We start from the raw sequence: 15,129 nt of genomic DNA, 5'->3' as shown, positions 1-15,129 counted from the left end.
ATCTCTACTTACATACCCAACTAGAAGTTTGTCAGCAAATTATCTTCTATTTTGGGGGGACATTTTCAAAGGGTTCACTGTGCACTTCGAAATGAAATCGGAAAATCACGCCAAAATAAATTTTTCTTCTAACTTTGTAATGGAAAGATAAACTCGTGATTTATGAACGGAAGTGTTTAGAACTTGATAAAATTTCACTTTCTGTGAAATTTCAGTTACAACTTTTGCTCTAGCTAGGCGCTACAGGGGAAAAATCAAAGTGCGCCACGTTGGGGCCTGTGCCATGTTAGGGTACATCAATAAAAGTAATTGTCCTTTTTGATGTGGGGTATGAAATCTGCACCCATTCTTGTTTTTTTTCCCATTGCATGCATTAGGTGTGTGGAGCTGGATTGTTGGGACGGACGGAATGAGGACCAAGAACCAATCATAACACACGGACTGGCCATGTGTTCGGACATCAACTTCAAGGTATGCACTACGCACAACGCACGTCTCTAACCACACTTAACCAAATTGTTTTGAGCACGCGCCGTGAGAACTTTCGAGTGGATCTCTGCACTCTCTTGAAAACTCTGTTATTATTATACGTGTAATGGTACCATTAAGGAGACACGTTATCGTAATTTCTTCGCACGATGGGAGACATCGTTCATTAGGGAGACAGTCTAATGTCACAGCCCCCCTTTACAGGCACAATTTTAATGTTGCAATTAGGTTATATTTGTTGCTTGTGGTCTAATTAGTAAACATACCGAAATTCGTGGGAAAAGGACAAGGAAATATTGGGTTAGGGCACATTTAAGTTTGAAAAATTTGCGCACAAGTCTATGGGAATGTCTCCCAAATGTCCAATCCAGGGTAATAATTATTATTATTACTATTATTAAAAGTGTTCAGAGCCAACATAACAGAAGTCATGATATAAAATTTAACAACTTCTGGAATTATTGCAGCCGTCTCTAAAAACACATTTCTTTTTCAAACTTCTTGACCAATTTACACAATATTTTTGAGGCACAAAACTGTACAAAAAGTGCCTGCTTTGAACAAGGCACTGTTCTAAGAGACAATTAAATTATGAACTAAATTGAGAGAAAAAGAACTCACCAATCACAAACCCATTACATTAAAAGAAAAAACCTTTCCTGCTCATACCATCCATCTTCAATCATTGCTTCATTTTTCCTGCATGTTATTTTCTCTCCCTCTCTCTCCCACCACCCAGGACGTCATCATCGCCATTCGTGACACGGCCTTCGTGACGTCAGAGTTCCCGGTGATTCTCTCCTTTGAGAATCACTGCACCAAGTTTCAGCAGTACAAGCTGGCCAAGTACTGCGAGGAATATCTTGGGGAATACCTCCTGAAGGAGCCGCTGGCTGATCATGGGGTACGCCGCTTCTAGTTTGCTTTTAGACAATCCCATACCAAGTACTGAGGGAGTCTAGACTGAGTTCAAAACAATGACAAATTTATAACTGTGTTATGGGCTAACTTCCAGAGTTGTAACGAGACCATGATTTTTGTGACTCGAGCCGAGTCGAGTCATTTTAAAGAAGTCACTCCAGTTGAGTTGAGTCATTAGGTCAAGAAGGTCGAGTCGAGTCGAGTCACAGTGTGCTGTCGAGTCGAGTCGAGTCCAGTCGAGTCAAATATATAGCTCGAGTCAATTCCAGTCACAAATATTTGAACACTATACAATAAATAAACACAAGAGAGAAAGTCATTTTTGTTGGCTTTTTTAATTTTACATTCGGGCTACTAGATTTGACTCTTAATGAAAATAAAAAGGGGGCACCAGCAGATCGCCATCCAACTAATGAGGACACTGATCAACCACGTATGTATATGTATACATTATTCGCGAACATTCTAACGTGACGTGAACAAAAACCGGCACCGGCTTAAGTCATTGCAAATATTTTTCGCGCAGTTTTACTTTTATTTTTGGGACTTGCGTCTTATTAGCCTTCCTTGAGTCGAGTCGAGTCAATCTGATGAGGGACTCGAGTCGAGTCATTTGCTCGCAGTGACTCGAGTCGAGTCATTTGCCCTTCGGGACTTGAGTCACGTCAAGTCACCAAAAATTGTGACTTGAGTCGGACTCGAGTCGAGTCATTGATTCGATTCATTACAACTCAGCTAACTTCATGATGGTTTGTAATGGTCCGTGAGCCTCAAGTCAACTTACACAAGCTATTCAAATGAACTGATACAAACACATTCCTTTGTCGTCGTTTATAATTCCCTGTTATATGTGTCCCATCTCGTGATTAACTTATGACGATTGTGGGTATTTTGCTGGTGTACTCTTTCCCATGTTCTCTCTGTTCATCATGGTACCTTGAGTTACTTCTTGTGGGCAAACTCTATCGAACTCTATCCAGATCCTGAGCATACTTTTCATGGTTTGAATTGCTGTTTTGTCCTAACAGTTAGACTCTGGGATCCCTCTCCCGTCACCCAACAAACTCAAGAGGAAAATACTCATCAAGAACAAGAGACTCAAATCAGAGGTTGAGAAAAGTGAGTATTCCATTAAACGCTTGACGTGCTGGTGTAATTTGTTGTGAAACATAAGCGTCCCATTCAGAGGGGTTACTTTTGATCCTGCCAGAAAAAATATATAGGATTTTACTGGTCTTGTTTGAGTTTTAAACCGACAGGAATTAAGACCTGTTGAGCCCAATGTTCAAGACTAACTACGGGACCCCTTGGTGTTTTGAAAGGGGGGAACGTTGTTTTGTATTCATAAATACCTGAGTCGGTATACCAATTTATATTGGTCAATAGCCCATCACATGGGTGGTTTTAAACCATTGGTAAAACACCGCTGCGTTCTGCGCCACATCACGCAGTATGCGCTGCGTACGTATAAGGAGATTTTTAGCACTACACGCGCGAGGCACATACCATAGACATGGCCAGAGGGGTGTTTCACAAAACATGAAGTAAAATTTTTGAACAAAATTGTTGGAAATTTGTGAATGTTTGACTTGTTTGGACTTTTTGACCGAAAGGTATTTATGAATGAATAAATATGTGCTTGGCCAGTATTAAACAAGTATGTTTATAAACCAGCTAGGAGCCTGGATGCGGAAGGCTCAGGCCATTATCCGTATCCAGGCCCCTAGCTGGTTTTAAACGTACTTGTTTAAAACCGGTCAAGCACATATTTATTCCCTTAATAAAAATTGCCCCATTATGTCGTAATTTTCCCATGCTACTGATACTGTTGGTGCCTATTTTTTAGATGGAAGTTAGAGTAGAGTGGCTTGCCCATGGACACAACACAGGGCCAACAGCTGCAATCAAACCCATGACCTACTCATCAAGAGTCACCTACCCTAACCTCTGGGCAACAATCTCGTTGAAACAAAATCATGGGACTGTAGAGACTGAATCAGACATTTGTGTTTCCTATGGTATATGTAAAGTCTGTCACGAGCCAATGTAGCCCATCAGGCCGGCGTTTATCTCCGGTTTCAGGAGCATGAAGCAATAGAGAATATTTCTACTCCCCCTGGATGGGATGCTAGTCCATCGCAGGTTACTCCCCAGCTAATGCCGGTACCCATTTATACTCCTGGGTGGAGAGAGGCAAGTGGGGGTGAAGTGGCTTGCCCATGGACAGGACATATGGCCAGCAGCTGGATTCGAACCCCTGACCCGCCGATCATGAGTCACAAACCATAACCACTAGGCCACACTCCTCTATGGTATTACATGTACTTAATGGTTGCTGTGTTTGATGTCCAACCTCAGGGCAATTGGAGCAGCTCCGACTAAAGCCAGGCACCATCATGAACTTAGAAGATGAAGAAGACGAGGAACCAGAGTCAGGTAGGTTGTCATGACAACCAAACAGGCCCTTCTCAAAAAGAAAACCCAACCAATCCAAATGAGACAATAACGGAGACTTGTATTAATAATCAGTTGTCAAATAGTCTGTTTCTGTTCCAGTCCTTGTTACTGTGTACGTGATTTTTAATACGTTTCAATGCAGACTTTTATGAATTTATATTTTTGGAAGATTTGAATTTATTTTATATGAAATATGAAAATATCCAAAGTTTTTTAAAAAGTTGTTTTTTTCGTCTCTTGGGAAGCAGGGATGCCAGTTTTCCGGCTATAGCCGGAAATTCCAGCGTTTTCATGTTTTGGGAAAAAACCTCTTGCATTCTGTCCCTTCACAGGCTGGAAAAAGTTAAAGTATGCGTGGATGAAAGAAAACCAAAAAAAAAAACCTGGCTGCATATTGTCGTTTAGCCAACAGGAAAATTCAGTGCATATTGTTTGATAGTTACTCGTGAGCCAATAAGAAAATTGGTTGCGCGCTATGTGTTCTCAACATGCTAGACCAATACCAAGTGCAGTTGATCAAATATAAGTTTTTGCATAGACTCACCGCATTCACATTGTACAGCAAACCAAAGTTTAAAAGCGATAGTCTGTTGTAAACGCCATGCTGCTGCAGTGCCGAACTCAGCTAATTTGACTTTTCAAAATTTGGCATGGTAATAGCACGGCGTCTAGAATCATTTGGCTCGGCAAAAACAGAGTTTGGCATGGCACCGTCCTTTGGTACGACAGGGTCTGCCTTGCTGTTGTCGTTACAAACAGCAGTGGCACTAAATGCCCTGCCATTGCCGTGCCAAACTCAATTCAATTAGAAGTTGGGGCAAACATTTTTTGGAATGTGCTGCTGACAGTAGCCTCTCTCGCATCACAGAGAGTGAATGTGGCCCGAATACTTCTGTATCTGTATCATTATAGTCGGTAAAGTTTCCAGGGGAAACATCACACCAACTTAGAGAGATGACAATGAGAAGAAATTACAGTTTTGGAGGTGGGAGGAAAAGCCCAGAAGATATTCTGGGGAAAACCCACGGAATCAGGTAGGGACTGAAAACACAATTCACATATTGACCCGGGCAGGATTCGAACCTTGGTCACAAGCGGTGGAAGGCGAGGAAAGTATCGCTACGTCAACCTGAACCTGAATATTGATGGTGCAGAAAGTGCATGGAACTGCTTAAAAATATTTTAACAATGTGACTACTCTGGATGCATTTAGTTCAACTAATTAAGCTCGGTGGTGTAGAGCAATGTCATGCTGTAGCCGAGCTACTGCACAACTCAAATCAGAGGAGTTCAGCACGGTAGTGGCACAGCGTTTAGGACAGGCATAAGTGTACCGGTGTGCGAGTCTCAGATCAGTGTGCATGCGCTGCTCCATGGCGATCGTCATGCTGGCGCGATATACGGATGTACGTATTGTATGCTCATTGTCGACAAACATATTACCACGCGTGTGGTGTTGAGGTGTGAGTAGCCAAATGTATGGTGTATTGCCATCGTGTCCAATTTTTCCGAATATATGTATCGATCGTTCATTGCCGACAAACATATCAACACGCATGTGGTATTGCGGTGTGAGTAGCCCAATGTACGGAGCCACATTTTTCCAGCTCGGGAGCAACAAGCCACTGGCATCCAGGGCGATGGTAAGGTCATGACCAAATTCTGCTAAATGCACTTCAAAAATCTGTCAGAATTGTCAAAAATCTGCCAAATTCCCCAGAATTACTCCAAATGCGCTATAAACACTTAAAATCACATGCAGATGTTGTAGTATTGCCTTAATTAAGGTTCAAATGACAATACAAAAAATCTATGGATGTGAAATTGTGTAAATTCAGGCAAAACGCGGTTGCGTCACGAAGAAATCCGGTTCCCTGTGAACCTCGGCACCTAGACCAGCCAATCTGTCCCATTATGCAAGGGTTTGTTTGAAAAGATTGAAGCTTTTTTAAACAAATGTACCATTTTCTTCAAATTTGCTATGTTTTTCTGTCAAATATCTATTTTTACAGAATTTGGCCAGAAATCTGCCAAAAAAATCCATTCTGTCAAATATTCTGTCAAACTCGTTTTTTTAACAAAAAATCTGTCAAAGTTAGCCGAAAATCGGCTAAAACTGTCACGCTGCTGGCATCCCTGTTGGGAAGATGGGAATTGATTTTGAATGTTATTATGCATGTGCTTGTCGTCTATTGTACAGTGACCTGTGAACTCTGTATGCAATGTCCTACTGTGCCTTTCTCTGTTTGAATTATTAAGTAGGAAATTAAGGGCCTCTTAGGATTTGTCTTTGTTGAAAATTTTTGTTTTTTAAAACCCATGAACACATAAATCCAAACTATTGTTATAGTCCAAAATGGGTATTCAAATTTCTATATTCTTTATTGAACCTATAAAGCTTAAGTATCGGTCTTATCTTTGAAATAAAAAATCTCAACTTTTTGGGTCTAAATTTTGGGCAACCTGTTCAAATAGAACTTATGGGATGTAGGTATCTCAGAGAGTGTTCCTTTTCTCAAAATTTTGATCATACCTATCAAAGCGATTCAAAACCATTGCCCTCTAACCATACTTTAATGCATAAGGTCTATCCCGTATTTGATGTTTTTTGTAGAGATGGTTTTCTAGATAAAAATTAATAATTCTATATTGCTAAGAAGTTCATTGTTAGTTCTTATATGTAAGTTTTATGTATAAAATACCTCTGACTCTTGCTTTTTGCCAATTATTTTTTTGGTCAAATACTATTTGGGAGAAGTTTCAGTGTTCAGCCATATTTATGCATGAATGTTGCTACCCTTCCGAAGAGTCTAAAACACATGATACATTTTTTTACAAGAATGCACTTTCTCAAACATTCACTCCTATTTTTTCCCAGCATTTTCAGTGATAAATTTTTCGTACCCGCATGATTAACCATTTGTAATCATTTCGGCAAATCCTTATTTGGTTCTTCACCCGTGTTCGCCATAATGTTAGTAGGAGGATCGTTGTCACGTAGCCCGGTAAAGTTTTATTTTCCAGTTTGCCGTTCCAAAACAAAATTGAAAGTCGTGCTTTGTTTCTCGGAGTTGTTTTTTTAACATTGAGATAACATAATGTCCAAGATGAATCTCTTATTGATTTTTGAGTCCAACCAACAGTTGAATAAACAGTGATTACAAAATAATGTTTTTTACAACTTTCATGTGGCTTTATGTTTTTTACGGACCTTTTGAAATTTTACAAAATACTCTATAAAAATTGAAAAAATAGGTGTACAACAATGTGTATGTAACCAACACAATTTTAAAAAAATACTTAGTGGGGAAAATGCATTACTACTTATTTCTCTTTTTTGTAGTAATTTTTCATATTACAGTGGAATGTGGCTATAACGAACATCGCGGGATCCACAGAAATTGTTTGTAATAGCAATCGTTCGGTATAGCGATTTCAAGCTAGCTGCCGGTGCTCCGGTACTCACTTTTCAATAAATAGCGCCCTTCAGAACTTCACCCTGCACGCCCTGGTAGTTACTGAAAGACGACTTTGAACACGTGCCGACTATTGAATTATGTCATTACACAGTTTTTGAGCTTACTGCCTTCAGCAATAGGTGGCTTTCCCCTTCTATTCCTTGGGGAAATAATAGCCACTTGTTGCTCTTCTGTTAACAATTTTCATCAACATGCTCGGTAGGTTTTGTACTAAACAATCGGGAGCCAAGGACGATATTCGGTATCATATAGCCTAATGTTTGGTATAGCGGTGTTCGGTATGGCGACATTCCACTGTATTGTGTAGCGTATTGTTTACTTGTTGCATAATGTAAAACCAGTGCTCGGAGATCATCGTCTCATTGTACATTGTATATTTCTCGTTATTTTTTTCATCATCTTGTCATCATTGATCATAATTCTTTCATTACAGCTGCTAACATCGGTAGAGATACCGACCTCACAAAACAGTGCCTTTCCTTCCCCTGAAATCACTTGCATCCCACATCGGAATTTCTAACATCATCCAAACCGCAGAGAGAAAACTTCTCTCGTTTTTTAACGTAACTCTAACAACACGCTGATGCCCTACTGTCGGTATTTTTTGGTATTTTGTTGGTTTCCTTATTCTTTTCTTTCTCCTAGTGTCCCTATGTGTGCTTTTTCATTTCTCAAGTATCTAATTTATTTATTTATTTGTATATTTATTCAGTTTTTATTATTTTTATTTTTATTATTATTATTATTATTATTATTATTTGGAATAAATCTTAACCACTGTTGTTTATACACTTACAATAGACAGCGATTCCGAGGACGATGTCCCACCGCCATCTGCAAGTGTAGTCAGCAAACGCACGCGCAGACAATCCAAGCTATCTGGTACTGAACGTGTATATATATTTTTTTTTCCCAAAAGAAAAAAAAGAAAAAGATGAATACAATCCAACAATTTGGTGCATTATGTTTCTTTTTTTCCTCCAATCCTTTTATTTCCCTGGATATGCTGTCATGATTCATCTGGTGGACTAGTCTGGCTTGTGAAACATTCACTTCATTGTAGATGCATGGAGGCAATTCGTCAAGCGTTCAGGTTCCAAAAATACGAGCTCTAGTGAACGGACTTACTTTTTATTTCTTCCCCGTTCATAATTTGTTCCGTTCTGTTGGGGTTTTTTTTTAGGGTTCCCACGGTCATGGAAAAATCATGAAAAGTCCTGGAAAAAAAGGTTGTCCTGGAAAGTCATGGAAAAGTCATGGAAAAGTCATGGAAAAGTCATGGAAAAGTCATGGAAAATTGGAGAAAAATAAAAAAGAGTCATGGAAAAGTCATGGAAATCAAGATGGTGTAAGTGTTATTTTTGATGGGCCGCTTTAAGGATGGCTGTAAGGAGAGGAGGAGGCCATTATTGATTAAAAATTATTTTCAAACGCTAACAAGTGGTTAGTCTGACATCAGCGGTTCATCCGTATCATAATACCAAACAACTTTTCTCTGCAAAATGGCGTTAAATGTCAAGGAAATTGTCATATTTTAGTCCTGGAAAGTCCTGAAAAAGTCATGGAATTTGGTTTTCAGATTTTTGTGGGAACCCTTTTTTTGAGCATAATGTAGCCTGTCAAGTTCTAAATCGCGCGATTGCAATGTATACATACACCTGAAAAAAGAAGAAGTTTTTTTAAAGAAAAAAGTTTTCAGCAAAATTAAGAAAATCGAAGTCAAGGAAATTGACTAAAAAAAGAAAAACAAAAAACCAGATACAAACTTTGGAACTCTGCGTAAGACTGATGTAAAAAAAAAAATCAAAAAAAAAATCAGTCTTTGATGGGGTGTTAAAACTGTGCAAAATCTAGTAGTGGAATTAGTGATTACTTTTCTGTGATGATATTTGTGTGTACGTTGTACAGCTGTACGTCTGCTTCATAGCTGTTTACATGTCAAGGAAAAAATACGAACGAACAAATTTGCTGTTTGACGGTTGTAGAACAGGCTCCTGTCTTTGTGCATATTGTGCTGAAAACGATGCTTTTGTATGTGGCGGCCATGTTTACCCGCCACAAATCAGTGCATCCTGCGGCTGTTTGGTGTCTGAATTTTTACCGAGTCAAATGTTCCAAATCATTTTTTTCTGAGTTTTTTTGCTTCTCGATGTTCACTCTCTTCTGTTCTCTCTTCATTCATCTTCCATTCTCTGCCCCCATCTCAAACAAAGTCAAATCACACAAAAGAAATGTCTATGTTTACTGCCAACAATCAAGATGTGTAGTTCCTGATTGCAACTCATGGGCATGGCCACCTATGTACGAAACAGCAGTAGGATAGCAAAATGCCATGTATCGATACATAGCTCATAAAGTTGCCTGGATCCAGGGTACCAGACGCTGACTAGGAATTGCCATAGTTACCAACAAGCTAGTTTAACCAAGGTGTTGTCATACGAGATGGAACTTCGCCGGAAGAAAATTATAGACAACTGGATTTGTGCGCGCCCCCCCCCCCTTATTTTTCTGTCTTTCACTGTAGACCCCGAATTGTGTGAAATGTCTTTGACTTGGAAACAAATTCTCTCTGAAAATGTGCATTTAATGTGGTGCGTTAATTGCAGAGCTTCTCATGAATGGGCGCGTATGGGTAAATTTCAGACATTTTATATTTGAGATTTAAGACATTGTGGGCTTCATAGTGTCTTGTAAAAGATTTGCTTCACCTAGTCATATCAATCAATACATTTCTGGAAATTACATGTGGCGTTGGGTCACAAGTATTTTAGATTTAACCAGTTCACGCCAGAAATATTTTGACAAGAACAGAACGAAGCGTGGGATTACTTTTCACTCGACCTCAAGCCAGGCGGGTTGAAGCCATCACCCTCAGGCAGCACACTCATATTTATGGCCTCGCTCGCTGCGAGCGGGTCGCTGACAGATATTTCCGGCCTCGCTCCCTGTGTGTTTATCCGTCATTCATTCCGAATTCTGCAAAACCTCTTCGTGTATACACGTCATCCGGTGCAAACTGGTCACAAAGCTACAAAGTGAAGTGAAAGTTGAAGTTGAAAAGCAATAGTTGACTTTTTCTCTTTCTTCTCCCACCTAAAAAAACTTTTAACTTCCCCTTGACAGTTTCATTTTTTTCTCATCATCATTGAATTCAAATTCATTCCCCTGAACTATTTGTCTCATTCCTCCTTTGAAGCATATCACTAATTTTGCATCAAGGCACACTTTCAAAACAGTTTTCCTTGGACTTTCTGGGTCGAACATTTCTCATGGTACAGGAATACATGTATTCAATTCCACTAAGTGTGACAAGTGTATCATTTTGAAGGTGTTGTGTACTAACTTTTCAGCCATTTTGTTAACAGGGAATGGAAGCTTTCGTATACATTTGGAATATATTTTTAAAATGACGACTTTCAAGCATCTTCACTTTCCTTACGTTTATGTCTTTTTAACACTAAATTCCTGTTGCTATTTTACTCAAAGGGTTTAATGTTTTTGGTACATTGGGGTTATATTTAAACATCTTTTTGGGCTTTCACTCTTGAATAGATAGGTTTTGCACTTGGTCTTGTGGCGTCATTTAAAGGGCAAATGCATATTAGAATTTAGCATTCAAGTAGATGAATACAATGTTGACAATGTGAAATGTTACTTTGATTATGTTGTTCTATACATATGCAGTACATGTACACGTAACAATGTTTAAAAAAAAGAAGTCCCTCGAAATATTCCAAATATATATAATACTCTAACTTAGTCTCATTCAATTCTGGTGAAATATCCTTTTTTTTCAAACAGAGAATATGAGGACAGCAATTAGTTGTACTGATCATTTGTTGAGTACGGTGGCCTATATCGGCCACTTTGAATCAGTAGACAATTTTATTACATGTTGAGAGTTGAGACAAACCATAAACAAAAACACCGTACAATTTCATTCACTGTTCTGGATCACTCTTTTCGTTTCCATCCATGCAATTTGTTTTAGACTCACCGGATAACGAGGAAGGTGCGTAGCTCTTGGCAACACTTGACACACATCCCCTACCTTCTTTTTGGTCCCCCTCTTCCCCCCTAAGTGGTGTCTTTGTCCCTCTCTTTCTAAACACCCCCTCTCTCTCTCCCCCTCCCCCTCCCCCACTTTGCACCATTTGTGACGCCAGTGGAATAGGCAATGTACATAGGGTCTAGTCTGCTTACATGTTTCTGGGCTTTATAGTTTTAGACAAGCACCGACACAATTAAAAACCCAACTTTGTTCCCACTGCAACCAATCACATTCCTCTATCACCAACAAACGGTAAAGTTCAGAAAGACTTTTTTGAAAGGTTCTTTTTTTTCTCGCTGTCACCAAAGATCCATGCATGAGAAAAATATTGCCGAGTTACAGATTTAGAGCGTGGCAAACCGTATCATGTTGGGACGGTCACGGTACATGCCGACCCCGTATATAGCAGTCGAATCGTAACCAGTCAACGCATAACTTACGATTGTTAACCATTGTGATGTGTGACATGTTTTGGTTTTTTACTCAAGTGGGATGCAAAAACACATGTTCCACTTCCCACAAGTTTTCAATTTTTTTTATTTAATGACATTAAGTCAAGACGATGACAATTGTAACTTACCGTACTCCAAAAGAAATAAATGGAATCATTGCAGTGTAATCTTTGATGGGCTTTCTATGCATGTGCTGCCATTTTGGACATGAAGGGTGTGCTGGATGATGTTTGAGTGAAGTAAATTCTGTCATAACTAGACTCGTGACTTTTATGACCATTGAAATTACAATATACATGTACATGGTATGGGCTCCGTGCGCCAACCAAAGAGGGTGCTTTTTTAACACTTTTGAGAGCCCCATAGTCGGGACATACCACGTGTGCATAGTTTGTTCGCGTGCATGTAGCGCGAAGTACGCACGATTTATTCTAAATGCGTTCAAAGACAAAGCGTCTTCGCGTGAGCGTCAGGCGGCGTCACTGATGCGTTCGAATGTCTTGCCGATGGTCTCCCTCAACTCTCCATTTCCTGCCGATAAGGGGGTACTTGTGTACGGAGCCTTATATAGCAAGATTGTCCTGTAACAGAAATCAGTGTGTGAAATGGGTAAAGGCAGGCCCGTCTCCAAGGGGGGGGGGGGGGGGGTGGTGGGGCCGGCCCCCCTTTGCCACCAATTGGCCCCCCCAACGGCAAAAGCCATACATGTGTATTTTTGTATTTTTATAATAGTGGGCCCCTCTAGTTGGTACTATGGCCCCCCTGACACTCAGGGCTGGCAACCGACCTGGGTAAAGGTTCAGGTGTTGGGAACAAGGATGACACATAGCAGAGGAATGTGGATGGATATTAGGCATTATAGGCATTTGTGAATAACTGTGTCACACTTCCATGTTTTTCCTCTTTACGGTTCTTTTTACTGCTGTCCACTATGTCTTTCTAAATTGTCGTACTCTTAGATTTTCCTGAAAAGACTTACAGGGAAGGTGTATTTCTTCTGAGTTTGAGCTATGTTTAGTTATTGCAATTTGCGTATATTTTGATTTCTGTTGTTTTGGTATTATTATTACTTTTGTTGACTCTTAAGATATTATTTTTACATTTTATTTTGATTATTTGGTTGTATTTTTCTGGTTAGCCCCGTTTGTCGTGACTCGCTCTGAGCCACTCGCTCTGAGCCACCTCAGATCCATCTTTGTTAGTGAAATCTTGAATTGTCACAATCGTAAAAAATCAAGTCCATAAATGTTTGTCTTTTTGGCATTTTTTTTTAGCCAAGAAAGAAGACAATAATAACGAAGGTGGGTGCATGTTTACACAGATTGGGTTTGTACACGGACAACTAACATCTCTTTCTCATGGTCATCCTAGTGTGTGCTTTTGGTGCGGTTCTAAAGAAGGATTGGGATGGATCAGGCTTATCATCCCCCTTCTGAAAGAAAATTAAATTTGAATTAATCCCTCCCTAAAATAAAAATAGAGGGCCGAACATTTTTGATTCTAGCAGTTTCTTTCATGAAATCAAAGCAGGGATGTAGTCGAGTCCATCACAAGTCCAGTCACAAGTAAATCACAAGTCCATCATAAGTCCAGTCACATGTAATTCATAAGTCCATTCACAAGAAACAGTGGATGAACAATAACAAAGGAATGTCTTTGTCAAAGCTCAATAGCTTGTGATTTGAATTGGGACTGGAGGACTTGTGATGGACTTGCAGGGACATGCAGGGACTTGTAATAGACGCAACTAAACACCGCAAAATAAAAAAAAATGGTCCACACTCATTGGAGGGGTCATAATTTTGAATCTGATCGTCTGATGATACTGTGATTTATATAGACCTTTGGGGAATTTTGTTAGCTACAGTTTGACATCCCGTTTGCTGCCAAAGACTGTAAATCGTCCAAGATTGACAATGGTTTGTGAAAAACGATGCAGTATGCAGAGTTGCAAATTTAAAGAGTACGCGCGTGGAAATTGCTACGTGACAATGTCACGCTGCCAGAAACGTACTGCAGGGAATGCCGATCGCACAGTGCTTGCATGCATGGCAGCACGCAAATTGAATTACCAGCACTTTGTTCGGGCACTGTGCAGTCGATAATGGCCAATTACAGGCATGTGTGGTTACGCTTAGCAATTTCTCCTCGCGTAATCATTAAATTTTCAAACTGCATCATTTTTCATAAACCGTTGTCAATCTTGGCAGAGTCTTTGGTAGCAAACAGGGTATCAAGATGTAGCTAACAAAATTCCTCAAAGGTCTATATAAATGACGTCATCATAAGACGATCAGAGTCAAAATAATGACCCCTCCAGTGAGTGTGGACGTTCTTATTTGCGGTGTTTACATCCCTGAACAATAAAAAAAAAAAGAAGTAGAAAACTGCTCTTTTTGCAAGAAAATCAATTTTATTATGAGACTTTTATATCAAATTAATAGCAACGAAAAAAAGATCCTCCAAACATGGACTCTGAAAATTTACATTCTAGAACCGCACTTGTGTCAGAACTTTGGCATCATCTGACAGCAACTGAATCAGATGCCACCTTCCATAAACATTCTTCTGTGTGCCTGCTTCATAGCTTCTCAACTTGCTGAACATTTCATCTGTATTGAAAGGCATGTAGGATCATTTGCGTTTATCCCAAAAGTAAGCTAGGAAATTATTTTAAAAAAACCCTTTTTTTGATTAAAGAACATACTGGTACTAAAACAGCCCTTGAAATTATTCCGTCTGGCTTTCTGTTATATTAAGGAAATCAAGAAATGTAGGTGATTTCCAATGGTTGACATATTTTTGGAAATAAACAGCATTATTAATGAAATCATGATTCTTGATCAAAAGGTTTTTCATGGTTTTTCAGTGTTTTCTCAAAAAGTGTAATATCCACTGAGCTGATATTTTAACAGGTTAGGTTTTGAACATCCTTTTTTGGATTTTTAGTGGTGTTATTAGAAACGAACAGATATAATGTATGAAAATCAAATGATCCTATATGCCTTTAAATGAATGATACGTGGGGAAAAAACCATAAAAACAAACGACCAAAACAAAACGCCACAACAAAAAAGACAAGAGTCTTTGTCGTGTCATCCTATTCACTGCCAAACATCCAACATTTCAAGTGCTTACATGTGTCAGACTCCTCAAATTTAAGACAACATTTCACCTCGCAGGACTCTGAAAATTCCTCTCTGTTACATCTGTATCTCATGTTTGTTGTGTTAATGTCAGTCTAACAACACAGTTTTTGTCAATTCCTGACAAGTCAATT

At 39.3% G+C, this 15,129-nt stretch overlaps 1 protein-coding gene across 18 annotated transcripts in view; it reads left to right on the top strand.

Annotated features, from left to right (window-relative positions):
* Window positions 1-15,129, top strand: part of LOC119744599 (1-phosphatidylinositol 4,5-bisphosphate phosphodiesterase beta-4-like) — a 72,699-nt gene that overhangs the window by 15,417 nt on the left and 42,153 nt on the right. For 4 of the 18 annotated variants that reach the window (XM_038220625.1, XM_038220608.1, XM_038220609.1 and 1 more), the window contains 7 exons: window positions 378-471; window positions 1,229-1,393; window positions 2,439-2,529; window positions 3,769-3,846; window positions 8,148-8,228; window positions 11,338-11,358; window positions 13,124-13,150. In XM_038220625.1, coding sequence (XP_038076553.1) covers window positions 378-471; window positions 1,229-1,393; window positions 2,439-2,529; window positions 3,769-3,846; window positions 8,148-8,228; window positions 11,338-11,358; window positions 13,124-13,150 — 557 coding nt within the window. The remainder of the gene's footprint in view (window positions 1-377; window positions 472-1,228; window positions 1,394-2,438; window positions 2,530-3,768; window positions 3,847-8,147; window positions 8,229-11,337; window positions 11,359-13,123; window positions 13,151-15,129) is intronic. The other 14 variants (XM_038220624.1, XM_038220621.1, XM_038220623.1 and 11 more) reach the window with 7 other exon arrangements.

The sequence above is a fragment of the Patiria miniata genome, unplaced genomic scaffold (assembly GCF_015706575.1).
Source record: "Patiria miniata isolate m_02_andy unplaced genomic scaffold, ASM1570657v1 HiC_scaffold_7, whole genome shotgun sequence".
NCBI lineage: Eukaryota > Metazoa > Echinodermata > Asteroidea > Valvatida > Asterinidae > Patiria > Patiria miniata.
The sequence above is the reverse complement of the archived record's forward strand: the minus strand, read 5'-3'. Positions and strand labels throughout refer to the sequence as shown.